This window comes from Artemia franciscana, chromosome 8, assembly GCF_032884065.1.
Source record: "Artemia franciscana chromosome 8, ASM3288406v1, whole genome shotgun sequence".
Lineage (NCBI taxonomy): Eukaryota > Metazoa > Arthropoda > Branchiopoda > Anostraca > Artemiidae > Artemia > Artemia franciscana.
In genome coordinates, this window is record NC_088870.1 from 41,965,732 (window position 1) to 41,980,649 (window position 14,918).

General features: G+C 33.9%; 1 protein-coding gene across 2 annotated transcripts in view; it reads right to left on the minus strand.

Moving 5' to 3' along the window:
- LOC136030444 (cationic amino acid transporter 3-like) overlaps positions 1-14,918 on the minus strand; it is an 89,502-nt gene that overhangs the window by 55,361 nt on the left and 19,223 nt on the right. For both annotated transcript variants that reach the window (XM_065709426.1, XM_065709427.1), the window contains exons 3-5: positions 12,579-12,707; positions 9,377-9,532; positions 4,266-4,370 (exon numbers count right to left, since the gene is read on the minus strand). In XM_065709426.1, coding sequence (XP_065565498.1) covers positions 4,266-4,370; positions 9,377-9,532; positions 12,579-12,707 — 390 coding nt within the window. The remainder of the gene's footprint in view (positions 1-4,265; positions 4,371-9,376; positions 9,533-12,578; positions 12,708-14,918) is intronic.

The window sequence follows — 14,918 nt, forward strand, 5'->3', positions numbered from 1 at the left end:
AATCGTAGCTCTAGAACAACAAAACTCAATAAATATAACAAACTAAAGAACTGTGAGAAAACAAGTCATGGAAATCTTTCTCTCATTATCACCGTAGTCTTGGTAGTGACACCTCATAGATGTATGGGACACCTAGTCAAGCATTAGCCTCGGCACACATTAAGCCAAATCCAAAATTGACAAGTAGCGAAAATATTGGGTGAAAAAAGTTTGACACTAACTGCAGACATGAAAACACTGATTCAAACTATGCAAGTTCTAATAAGAATGAAGGGCGGCAAAAAAAATTCGGGGTCCCAAGCTCTGCTGTGAACGTGTTGCTATATTTTGAAAGAATTTTTTTATAAAAAAAGGAAATCATCGGGCAAGTCAACCAATTTCACTTCTTTGGTTAAGATCCTTCGACTTTGGATATAATCCTCTTGTTAGAAATCTTGAGTTTTTTTCTTATGAAATATTTCTCCTATTCAGTTCGATCATCTTTCTATACGAGTTCCGCATAAAACAAGCCAACGCTGGCTACTCGTAACATTGCTAAACATAGCAACTCGTTTTATGCTAAGACTCCCAAAAATCTTTGGCAACCCTACAGAAGAGGGCTACTAAGGATTTAGTTTCGCCAAAGATAGCTAATACCTTCAGAGAAAGGATTTAATGCGGTGTCGAGGGTCATATACAGGATTTTTGTTCGGAGGTTTTTTTTGGTGGGTTTTACAAAAAAAGAATAAAAATTGTTTAAATGTATTTTTGTACGTTTATACAAGTCGGAAAAACATTTCGGGGGGGGGGGGGGTTCAAACCCCCTAACCCTTCCCCTGGATACGGCCTTGGCGGTGTTAGACAGATTTTCTCTATAAATGCAACCACTCGCTTTTCCCATCTATACCTACCGCATTTTAAGGCAAAAACGCGAACATTTAGCTCGCTCTAATTGGTTAAAGGATATAACGCCTATGAAAAACTACTTGCAAAACAGCTGTGTTTAGTGCTAAACATTTATCTATGTTCATCAAGATGCATGCTTAGCATAGCCTCAGGGAACGATGACGGTGATGATTAATTGACCAAAAGGCAATGAGCGCACGCAACTACTACTACAAATACTGTTTCTACTGCGACTACTGCTGAGGCTAAGGGTATCAAGGTGAAAATTTCAGAAAATGTTGAGAGGAAATTTGAAGTCAATTGAAAAACACTATATGCATAGACGTTCAAAAAGGCGTATGAGCTATCTTAGGAACAGCTTAGGGTGTTTAGTTGTAACTTTCATGGCATGAAAGGTGATATGAAATTTTACATGAGAAGGCCCCTCGAACAAGTTTAAGCTTTGCCAAAAACCTAAGTTTCAACAAAGAATAATTGATACTTTTACAGGAAAAATTTGATGTGCTGTCAATGATTTTCTTCCAAAACAGATTTTCTTCTTCTCAAGGCAAACACGTGACACACATAGCTTGTCCTAATTTCTTGAAGGATGAAATGCCTAGGAACGAATACTTAAATTAACATCTTTCTTTGGAACCACCCCGTGGGCGGTTTAATCCATGAAAATTATCTATTAATCCTTTATAGTTATTATATGTAGTTCATTTATATATAATATTGTCCTTGTTAATTTTTACATGGGTATTTTCGTGCAGCCATAGGCTCCTTAGCTTGGGTTTCCTGAGCCTTTAATATGTTGCGTCTGTATTTTTATTGTCTTTTTTGTTGAAATAATCCAAATTCTTTAGCATCAAAGCACATTATAATAGATGGCAACTAGTGGCGAAACGGAATATTTCATATTTTCATTATTAAGATCACATTTTTTATGAGCCTGTTATATAAAATAAAATATACTCTGATGAAAAAAAAACAAATATACGAAACTGATCCCTACAAGGGCACGGAGGCTCTAAAGGCTTCACAAGTTATGTAGCACAAAAAAGGGCTTTTTTGGGTATTATAGATTTTTTTGGGGTATTATGGCTTTTTTGGGTATAGGGATTTTATTTATTGGTTGTTTATTATTTTTTATGTACCATAGTGTGGACTAGAAGGCATTGAATCACAATTTGCAAATCAAACAGGAAATGGTGTGTCTTTGCATACTAATTAATATAGTTCAAGTAACTAATTAAAACACCTACATTTTATGAGATTCATTATAAACAATATGTATATCATTATAGCTACTATGAACACCAGACTAAAAAAAAGAGATTTAAGAATACAAAGGCTGTTTTTTTAAACATATTATTCAAGTGATAGTTTCGTTTTTCGAATGACAGTTTTGGACAAACTTGTTTCTAGTTTTGGACATTTCCTTGCATAAATTATTTTTATGTTTCTATATGATGGGCTTTTTGCTATCTTAAAAAGTAGTAGAGTTGGGTTGATGAAACTTCCAGGAATGGACCCAGATCCTAAACTATATGCCCTAAGAATATATTTTGAAGCATAATAGCCCCCCCCCCCCGAGGTCATATACCTTTGTTGAACTCGGAGAAACTGAGTGTAATAAAAGTGAAATTTTCAGAAATAGATCTTGAACACGAATGACACTCAAGGCAAGTCTATTGGGTGTCATACCTTTGCTAAATTCTGATTTGTAAGTTTTTAAATAATTTGGAAAAGTGTATCTTAGATTCAAAACTAAATAATAAAAAAGTTTTTCCAAAGAGAAAGTAAAGACCAACATAAAAACTCAAAACGAAAAGATATTATTCCGTATAAGAAGGGATTGCCCCCTCCTCAATACCCTGCTCTTCACGATAAAATATTTAGCACTTTTAAGCAAACTAAACGACCCTTGTCTTTCATGAGTCGTTCTTAAAAATTGGGACAAACGAGTTTGGGAAAAATGGGACATGGGAGGCGGGCTAGTTGCCCTCCAATCTTTTCGGTTACTCAAAATTTTACTCTAGAACTTTCCATTTTCGTTCAAATGAGCCCTCTCCAGATGTTCTAGGACCATTGGTTCGATACGATTATTCCAAGAAAAAAATTAAAATAAAAAACAAAGATGCATCCGTGATCTTTCTTCTCACAAAAAATACAAAATTCCACCTTTTTGAAGATAGGAGCTTGAAACCTCTACAGTAGGGTTCTCGGATACGCTGAATCTGATGGAGTGATTTACATTAAGATTCCTTGACTTTTAGGAGGTTTTCTCTCCTTTTTGAAATATCAGGCTAATTTTCTTAGGCTCGTAGCCCATTATGAGTAAACTAAGCCTAATAAACCTTATATATTCGGAATCCACATAGTAAAGTGATTTTTTTATATATATTGTTATAAGAAAATCCCGTTTTTAGAGTTTTGGCTATTGAGTCATGTAGCTCCTTACTTACAGCTCGTTACTACGAACTGTTTTAAAAATATAAACAGAAAGTCCTACTCAAATCACCATAATGGTAAACTGGAACCGTAAACTAATAAAAAGTAGGTTGAAACCTTAATTAAAGAAAAATGTTTCTCAAAAGTTAAGACAAGTTTGCCATGTAATTTTCTAAATCTTAGAGATAGTGGAGGAGTAGAGATAGGGCCTTGAAGATACCTTTCAAATGTAAAGTTTAGGCTCTGAATTTGTTCCTAAAGCTTCATCCCCCCCCCCAAATCGGCTAATTACTAAAATAGTAAAAAGCCCTTGGCTAGAATTTTAATATTGTTTTTTTCTAAATATTTTCCATTTATTTTGGTTTTTATTCTATTTGTGGAGCCTTAGCACTATTTGTCGGATGAGAAATGGGAGTTGCTCTTTACAAGATAACCGTTTACGCTAAGATACCAAATATAGCTAACATTTTTACGGTTGAGCTTTAGTAATTTATAACACTTCACTAAAAATTAATCTGAATACTGTCTATGAAATAATAAAACCAAGGTTTACAAATGTAAAATTTCTAGCAAAATTGAACCCTTTCCCACACTTTTTATATATAAATTTATTGGATAACTTATGAACAAAAACTGATTTCGCAGTACTCATCAAAGTTTTTGACAATTTTAAACAAAATCACCAATTGTTTAAAAATATAATTATAGTTAAATTTTATAGCTAATCTTTTTCAATGGCGATGGCGCAGTCACCTAGAAACCGTACCTTACTAAAGCACACTCTATTTCAGTAGTTTTTAGTATGCAGTCCATCTCTTTATTCTGAATTAATTTATGGGTTATTGTTTAGCTATAGCTATTGCAATTAGGTAGGGCCATTGAGTATCCACTCTATTGCAGATTGAATGCACGAAAAAATTGTCAACCATAGAAAATAGTCTTACCAAAGAATAATCCAGCAATAATGACAAGTAAAACGTTAGCCAAGTTAACGACAGTGAAAACATTTGTGAAAAGTGAGGATCCCTTCATACCAAACGCCAACAGTCCTAAAATTAAAGCGAAAAAGTTTAAAAAAGAGCTCGGATGGGAAAACCGTAAAACCCTAGAAAATACAGCATATTTGTCCATTTGATGTAAGCAGTACCTTACGCATACATGCTGGGGGGGAGGGAAGAGGATCTGAAAACTCAAGATATTGATCACTAGCATGTGCTTTGCTCACTAAGGAAGCTTCCGCATATTCGTGTAAGCTATCCAACGGTTTTTGCAAACAACTTTGAATTTTTCATAATTCACAGTGAAAATTTATTCGTACTCACCCGGTCTGCCTAAAGGTTATGCTGAACGAACTCTCGAAAAATTTACATCAAAGGAGAAACTGTTACTCAAGGTTAATAAACAATAATGTATTAAACCCAAATCCCGTAAATTTATAAATAGTTTAATAGATAATGAAAGTGGAAATACTACCAATATCAATGAGCTGTTGATAAGCCCTGGAGGCGTTTCCAGAGTTCGAAACCCACCCACCACCCCCTTCACCACCGAAAAAATTTATCCAACTCATAAATTGATTTTTAAAAATCAGGCACAAATCAAATTCTTGGAACATATGTTTCACCGACGAAAAGACATCTAAAATTGAGAACAAAAAAAAAACTTAAAAATCATTCTTGGTTTTAAAATAACTTTTTTGACTTCCGTGATAATAAGACATAGAGAAACACCATGGGCTTAGGACTAAAATCCTTCGTCTGGTTGTCACCGTCACATTATTCCTCCCTAATAAGACAACTTACTACTACCACTGTAAGCTCTCCGCAGCACCAAGCCCTCGAGGCTAACTCTGCAGCGCACACTCCTTTACGCCAACGTACGGAAAGCTTCACTCTTTACCACCAACACCCCCTCCCATGGCAATTCCAATTTCCTATAAATTCTTCTTTATGACAGGTGCTAATCAGATAGTCAAGCCTAGCCAAGATACTAATCAGAACAAGATACTCATATTTGCTTAAGATAAACCTTATATTTCAGACGAAGAACAAGTCTCACGTGACAGCCGTACTGTTAATGCAAAAAAGTGAGTGTCTAATTTGTGATATTTTCTATTCTAAAAAGCATGTCTCCAAAAATACATATAATAAAAAATGTACTTGGAGATCATTGATCCTTCAATGTTGAGAGTTAATTGAATGTCCAATTATTTAAGATGTATTGACTACTATTGAAAACAATTCACTTCAGCACCAAGCCAAGTGAGATCAACACAGTTACGGAAGCTCCTCTTCCACTCTAATATATTCAAAGCTTCGTTCTTTGAACCCCTCGCATTTACAGACTAGATATTACAATGCACAGATATTACATATAGGATATTACAAGATATTACAATAGGAAGAATGCTAACTAGAGTTTACAGATATTACAGATATTGTATCTAATATAGATAGAGTTTAAAGATATTACAGATAGAGTTTAAAGATATTACATATATTACAATAGATATTACAATAGGAAGAATGCTAACTAGAGAGAAATACTTCAAAAAATCTCATTTTGACGAGATGGATATCATAATTTGATATCCATCAGATTTTTATCAAAATCTCGATTTTTATAATAATTCCTTAACACAGCATTTATTTGTCGTTTTATATAGCGGTTATATTGCTTTATATTCTTTTATCCCAATTACTTGACCTTGAATTACAAAGCTCAAAATACTTTGACTTGATTCATATTCTTATTTGTACATTGACTTGCTCATCTTAGATCAAAGGTATTGAAACATATTATTTTCTATTTAAATCCTTAGCCGAAAAACTGGATGCTAGGCACAATTCGTACCAAAAATAAGACGAAAAACTCTATTTACAAAATTATCACGTATTTTTTAGTACTTGGCTCCATTCCAAGCTTTTACACCGTATTTTCTCATGTAGCACTGCGCACTTTTAATTAATAATACAAATTAATTTAAATTATTAATTTTAGAGACCGGATGCCGCAAAAACACGGAAAAAAAATTATCTTCAAAGCTTCCCCCTGCGTGCGTTAAAATTCAACAAAGACGGTGACCTTTTGCACTTCAATGAAAAACCTGATATCAAATTGCAGACCTCCTAAGAATCAGGCATTAATAATTAGATTATCGGCTTCTTTAAGGTGTCCGAAAAGGCTTTTCTCTGAAAACGATGCTCTCTATGTTTCTATTTTTTTAGGTCTAAAATGGCAAAATGTATCGTCTGAAAAGTCTAGTTTTAGAAGAAAGTTTTCCTGTAGAGCAAAAATCACAAGAAAACCAAAGAAAATATAAAATAAAACAAATACAGATTAAAAAAAATACAAATACAGAATCCAAATATACTTATTTTAGAACCCACAATAAACTTGAATAAACTAAATCAAAATAAAATATAAAAATAAATAAAAAAATCAACTGAATTATTCAGTCGTGGGAAAAACTTGGGTTCTAAATTATTGTTGTTCGTCTACCTTCGGGCGTTAATTGTTTCATCAATTGGTCCATTTTCGAAAATAATATTATAAATTGAAACCATATGTAGAATTGCCATATCTGTTTTTATTGCTAAATCTAAAAACACCTGTTTTTCCTATATCCCTTATTTCCCATTTTATAATTCATTTATCATTAGAAATACCAGTCGGTAGAAATATCATTAGAAATATTAAGTAGCGTCAAACTAAGCCAGGCTACATATGACAAGCACTAAGATGAAAACAAAGCTCAAGAAAAAAGAAAACCAGACTTGTTCAAAGTAAGGAAAAAGACTTAGAGTTGTTGACCTTGAAGACGCTGTGACTTCATTTAATAATGAAGTTACATCAATATAATAGTATATATACAAAGATAAAAAAAATATATAGATAGATCAAATGAAAAACGTAATAGATAAGACACTGAGTCAACCCTAGCGCCCTCTGCTAATGCGTCTTGTATAGTTGGGTTTGTGTATAATGCAGATATGGACTTGCTATATTGATCATTTCAGTGCTATTTCTATTTATTTGTAATATCAGATGTTTTACTTTCTGCTTTTTGTTTTCCTCTTTCGTTTTAAGTTTTGTTTGTAGGCCTATGTCTTTTATTTATTATATTTTCCGTTGCGTGTAGTACTCACTGTATAACGGGTTTTGCGGTAAAACGCACTAAAATACACGGTAAAATACAATACACACACTAGACAAAGTAAAATTAAAATTACATAGTAAAATTAAAATTGCTACGAAGTAAAATTTACTAGACAGTAAAATGCAGTAAACACACTAGACAGCAACTCCAGAGAGATTTGATTTAACTATGGTAAGTTAAGACACATAGCACTTTAACAAAATTCTATAAAATCCTGTGCTCTTACACAAGACTAATATTGATAGCGGAGGAAATAGTTCTAGATACCACAGTATATGTACCCCTCAGAATATGTTCTGGAGGGAACTTCGAAGAAACCATTAAGCATTCTTCTTTAAAAGCCATGTAGGTCTTTGTGAGGATCAATGTATTGTAATAAGTATCTTATTTTATATTCAACTATAGGCCATTTATCGCGACAAGCTGTGTCTTAGTGGCTAAAAAGTGCCAGTCACCAAAAACCAATGGAAAACGAAGCTGGCTTATCAGATAGGCTTGCGATAATTATACCGGCTAATCGAGATAACGAGTAGAAAGGCAAGTTATTTAAAAATTGACCACGCTTTATGTCAATAAGCCAGGTTCAATAATGGATCTCAAGCATTATCTTGCAAGGTTTTCATCAATGCTTTCCATTTCTTGTAGCAGCTGATAATAACGTGACGCAAAAAGTCGAAATTGGAAGTTTTATTAAAAGTCATGATCATAAAAATTTGAATTTGGCGCCAAAAACAACTAGCCAGAAACAAATTTCCACTAGCGGGCTGGATTCACTTCCCAAGCCTAGCCGATTCTTGCCTTATCGTGAATAACAATCTGGCGGCTTTCCGCAAGGCGCGAATGATTTTGCTTTCCAGCTCGCAAAAAAAGTCCTTATGTGTCGGAAAACAACTTTCGCTAGTTATAGTTGTGCACTAGTTAATGACCGAAAATACTTTCTTCAAGGTTCAAACCATTAGTAACCATATTTTCCCTATATTTTTTGTCTCCTTTTGACTATGTGCTAAACAACTTGATTGAATGGCTCGTGCAAAACAAGTTATCTGAGAAATCAAAATGACTCCATATCAAAGTAGTTTTAAGAGGAAATTTTTCAACCAAAGGTATTACTATTGCTTCTTGTATTGCTGTTGAATTACATGAGCAAAAATTCGACATCTCTAAGTATGAACTAAAAGCAAACTTATGTTCTCTTTTTACAAGTAAACTGTGAAAGAATGGTAGGAACATTTTTTTCTAATTGAGTGGTAAATTTAAATTTAGTTTTCTTAAATACACTCCGTAAATTACGATAAGCAGCTCCTTTTATTTTCCATTCTTTCTATGAAAAAGAACGATGAGATCTTTATCTAGGTATTTCATAACAATGTAAAAAAAATGCAATCTTATAAAACTGTTTTTACATTTCAGTGGTGTTCTCAGAGCCCCAAGACATACCAACTATTGGCTATGCCCATACCCTGTCTACAATGTCGCTCACTTCCTTATACATATACATTCCTTACGTGAAGATGAGTGAGGTAACATTTTTACAAAAAAAAGGAAGGAGGATGGACCAGATAATTTTCGGATTCGATCCGACAACTATCGTTGATCTTTCTTTAGATTCGACTCTAGATTTCAATTATTCGAAAATTGTCGAACCCAGACGCTGCATGGACTCAATTCCGGCAAGAGTTCTACATACTTCAGGGGTAGTTGGTTCAATTACGGATTACGGATACTATTAATTTTTAATTAATACAATAAAACCTCAAAATTTTACGGGGTGACTTCACAATCTTCCACATATCTGTAGGGAGAGTTGGAGCCCCACAGCCCCCTGGCTTTGCCACAATTCTACCATTCAACGCCAAGCAGTTCTGATACACTTTTGTGGGCAAAGATTAATCTCACCTGATAGCACTATAGTCACAGAAAATGCAAACCAATCAACATATGGTCCAAGTCCAGGTGCGTCTATTGGGAACACATCAAGAAAGGCGTTGGACATTGATTTATTGACGAGTTTGTCAAAGTTTTCACTAAATGATTTCGCTACACTTGCTGTTCCTAAAAAATAAATAGAAAAGATAACTTCGAAGACCACACTGCCTTTCCATGACGAAAATATAATAGTTCAAAATAGGGATGAAACCTTTTAATTGACAGTGAAACAAATATAAAATTTTTAACTGGATATTTCGAACACGTACACAGTGTCCATCATCAGCAGAAATTTCCAGTTAAAAATTTTTATATTTGTTTCACTGTCAATTAAAAGGTTTCATCCCTATTTTGAACTGTTATATTTTCATAAATAGAAAATCAGTACCTTTATCTTAAGCTACTGGAGACGTCAATATAAATACAATTTTTGTCCCCAATGAACCTATCTTAAGTTTATTAATACCAGAAAACCACAATTTTTTAAGATATCTTTTCTGGTTTCTTCAAAATTATGAAGTTTTTAGGGCAGTAGCCTACCATATTTTTTATCAGTGCTGCCATGCTCAAGCGTGAAAATAAAATAAGCAAAACGAATTAGGTAAATTTGGCAGTGCTTCTCGTCCATAAATAATTCAGCGCTAGCGGTCCGTTAATTGTTACAATCAAAGACAACTACACTCTCAAAGGAAAGCTATATTTTCATAAAATGTTTGGTACCATTTGTTTTTAGCTTACTTCTGCTGATTTTTTTTCTTTTTTTTTTCATGTTTCGATTTTCAAAGATGGCACCCACTACTAAAAAAAAAAATGTCTTTTTCATTAAGAATGAATTGCTTTTTGAAATGTATACGATTGTGTAAACTATCGATTGTACCAATTCAAACAAATGGAATTCATTTTCATTGCCAATTAGGTATTTAGCTTTTTGGCATTTAGGATAGCCCTTTTTTCTCAGCGTTTTTACTCTATATATTGTATCGAACAAATTTTAGCAATGGTAACAGGGATTTTAGGGAGACTGGTACAGGTATTATTTAGGACAAAACTGAGCTGACATAATTCAAATAAGAAGACAAAATCGCAATATTTTCCTCCATTAGAAACAAGATTATACGGTCCAGTCAAATATATGACCGGACCATTGACCCGTTTATGGCCGGTTCAGTCCAACCTGCCGGACTGAATCTTTATTATTTCCAAGTTAAAAAGCAGATGCGGCTTAAGCTTACATGACGAAACTAAAAGCTTGCAAATTACCCGAATTCGACTAACGATAACCCCTGCAATCAGACACATAACCAGTACCCAACCTCCTGATTTATCATGAACTTCCCGGTTTTTATTGTAATTTCTTATGATTCACCAGTTTTTGTTATAACTCACTTTTACAACAATAAGCTTCAACATGTGATTCTTTTTATTTTTAAGTACCTAATGCCAAGAAAGATTAAGTTAAATAAGAAATGAAAATAAATTCGGCATGGAGTTTAGCAGATTTTAGTCATAAATCGCCGAGATTATTCTCTGAGATCAAGCTTACTCTTTGGACTAATTCAATTTATGGACAGTCAAAAATTGTAAAACAATCTTATATGCTAACGTCTAAAATAAAAAATGAACATGATTTTGAAAATGATTTTCGAAAATAAGAAAAAGATAAGAAACTGGACTTTGCTTCAAACGTTTCATCAGTAAATTCCGCGTTTATTTTAATCAAAAAGTATAAGATTTGTCAAAGAAAACAAACTAAGGTAAAAACATGCTTCGAGATAACCAAATTTCTTCGTAATTACAAGAAACTCGAAATTCGTTTAAAAACGATAGGACACACGTCATCTTGCAACATAGACGAACAACAAATTTTCTACCAATTAAAACAAAAATCACACATCTAGGATAATGAATAAGCTTCTATGTTTCACAAGTCAGTCTGGATGAAAAATTTATTTCAGTTTATCTCCAACCAGAACCAAGATTTCCAAATCGGGAAATCTTTTTACATAGCGGGGAGGGAGGGGGACGCAAAAAGCCCCACTCCTCACTAGCCCACTCCCATTTCAAATAATTAGCATTTCTATTTATTTGAAACACCCGGACCTCCTCCGAATTATGTTCATGAGTATTGTACGTGCCTCTAATATTTCTGAAATGAATTTTTCAGCCAGACTGACTTACAAATCATGGAAGTTTATTCCTCATCCTAGTTGCATGAATTACAACGCAATGCGTCCTTCAGCAACCCACATCAGCATGCCAAAGGCCGTATCCTACGTATCGGGTTTGAACCCCCTACCCTGAACTTTTTTCCGACTAGTAAAAACGTTACGAAAAATGCATATAAACAAATTCTTTATTCATTTTTAAAAGTTTTTGCCCCCCCCCCCCCGAAAAAAACACGGATATACCCTTGAATATGTCCCTTTATCAAAAGGTGTTAAGATGTTTTTGCACCTTTTTTGTCGCTTTTGTTGTGTTTTTTTTTACTCAAACTAAATTTATTGCAAAAAAATATTCCTCGATTTGGTTTCTAAAAATTCATTCCAACAAAAATTATAATTGCGTCAGAAAAAGTAGTCACACTAATTTCGATAGGCAGGGTTAGTTTGCAGCTGATAATGCAAGGAAAATCAACCAAAAAACACGAACAAAAACACGGATATGCCCTTGAGTATGTCCCTTTTTCAAAAGGCATTAAGATGCTGTTTCTCCTTTTTTTTTGTTGCTTTTGTTGTATTTTTTTTTCACTCAAAATAAATCCATTGCAAAAAAAAAGTTCCTCAACTTGGTTTCTAACAATTCATTCCAACAAAAACTACAATTGCGTCAGAAAAAGTAGTCACACTAATTTTGATAGGCAGGGATAATGTGCAGCAGATAATGCAAGGAAAATCAACCAATATCTAAATTAGCATATTATTTCAATTTTAAAACTGTAAAAATCAATTTTGGGCAATATATATCAAAGTTCGTTCACGCTTTAATGGAAAATTTAACAGCTTATTCCTTAAGACATAAGCATAAAAAAAGTGAGGTAGCATTTAGTGAAACGTTTGAATAACCAAGAAAAAAAACGCAAGAAAAAGAAAACATAGTCATTGATTTGATTATACAATAGTAAACATAAAGAAAACATTTTCAAGAAAAAGAAACAGATTTCAATTAAACTTACCAATAAGGTACTCAAGAACTAAGTTCCAGCCAATGACGAAAGCCATGAGCTCGCCAACCGTCACATAACTGTAGACATAGGCAGAGCCAGCTTTTGGCACCCTGGCGCCGAACTCAGCATAGCAAACAGCTGAAAGAAAAAAAGATTAACTAGCTCACCCACTATTTAACATAAACTCTACGTCAAGATAGGAAGTTCCTGATTTTGACATAGTGGCACCAATTTACGAAATGTAAGGAGGGCAGGGATTTATAGCCTCTACCTCAATTGGTGCACTTGTTTTGATAGGAAAAAGTGTCCTTTTATTCGTAATAAAAGTGTTTTCTTTTGTAGTTGGTGTCAAGCAGATATATATGGGGGAGGGGCTATAACAAGTAGTACAAATACTTACCACCAAAATGTAAACATTCTTACGAATTTCACAAAATTTAGTATATGTTCTTATAATCCTCCCGGGAGGGGGAACGAGTAACCATTCCCATTCATAAAAAAATTACAGTGTACAGAACTGGTTTTTACAACATCGTCTCGGTTTTAACGCTATTCCACTTTTTTCTTCTTAGTGCTTTTATTGATTTTATTTGTTTATGGATGTCCGTCTTTACCGTTGTGCAATTTTACGAAAACCCTCTAATTGGACAAGTACTCAGGGAGTGCCCCCTTCAAATAAACTCCAAGGCAGATGCCTACCTAATACTGGAATATATTCTTGAAATGTTATTTTAATTTCATGGACATAATATGTTGCTTTTTCAAGCCACAGTGACTCGCCACCTTAAGGCCGTGATTAAGTGAACTTGAAAACATCGAGGTTCTAATTGAAGTTAGGGTAGCCTTCTATCTCTCAATTATCTAGAGACCGTGGATTGTCGAAAACCCTTCAAATTGCACTTATGCATTGGCGAAAATAGCAGGTTAATTATACCAGTTTGTCAATCTGGTCTCTAGGGGGACCTAAAACGATCCTTTCTGGCAAAAAACTTATAAAAATTTCAGGCAGCTGAAAATATTCTATGGGACTGTTCGAAAACAGGAAAATAAATCGAAAAATGTTACAATCATCTTGCAGGTTATTGTCTTCTGCTCATGATATTACCGATATTGGTCTAAAAGTAATTTTCTTCATAGAGTACACTTGTGAAAAAGATCTAGACATTTTCTAAGATTTCTAAGCAATTAGAGGAAATAGAGCAACATCCTAGCAAACATTTTGTAGCATCTTCAAGAACCCACGACCTGATATTAAAAGCGGTATCTTCCGCCAATGATAACTTGAGTACTTTTTAAATATGAATTTTCAATTTTAACATGGGATTTTCGAGTTCCATCAGTTCACTTAATCACGGCCTTAAACTCACCTATAGTAATTGTATAGCACACGGTCCCTAAAGCAAATTATATTTGGTTATCTGAAGCCACCCGTGCTGCTTGGCTCTTTTCATCCGAATGAAGCAAAACAAAAGAATAAAAAAATTCTTTACTGAAATTTCCAACAGTAAGAAACCGTTCAATAAAATCAAGATAAAATCCAAAGTCAAACTAAACATATTTCAATACACTCCAATATACTGATAGTCTTCAGCGTTCTACTTGGCACACTAAAAAAAAAAAACAGAAGAAATAATTTAATTGTTTACAATTGTTCGATTTTCGGGTAAGAACACCAAGGGGTCATAGACTTTTGGAAATTACCGTACGTAGACCTTGGCTTGGCGAGTATGCCAAGCAAGGCCAAACTGTGCCGAGCGCTGTGAGGACTGTGCCATGCTTGGCGGAACTATGCAGCTGACATGGCACTCCAAGATTTACACCAGGTGGCAGGAAGTGTACGAAACTTTGACTCGTTTTAGTTTTTGCGTAATTTAATCGAAAGCTTTTTGTTGTGCTATAATTGGATCAAGAGATCCAGTTCGGAAATTTTTTTCTATTTTTACTCTTATTAGCCTTGACTAATTATCAATATAGGCTACACACAAAAATCCAGGATTTTGTCGTCATGATGATTTGCTAAATTAGTGTCAAGAACTACAATCATTTCATCATTTTATCAACTAGAAATTGAAATTTCTCTAATAAAAAGATAAGCTTAGGAAATTTCTAGCCTTTTAATAATATTTCCTAGTTCATAAATTATTTTATCAATTTAAAGAATAGGAATTGTGACCATTTGTCTAGAAATGATAATGTGAAGATGTTTACACAGACAAATCGGGAAGATCTAACCTTTGATATGTTCGTGCTTTTGCACATAATTTTTTAAAGCACTTGATTGATACAAATTACGTGTTAGATAGATAAAAACATATATAAAGGTATCTTATTCATACACGTTCCTTCCAC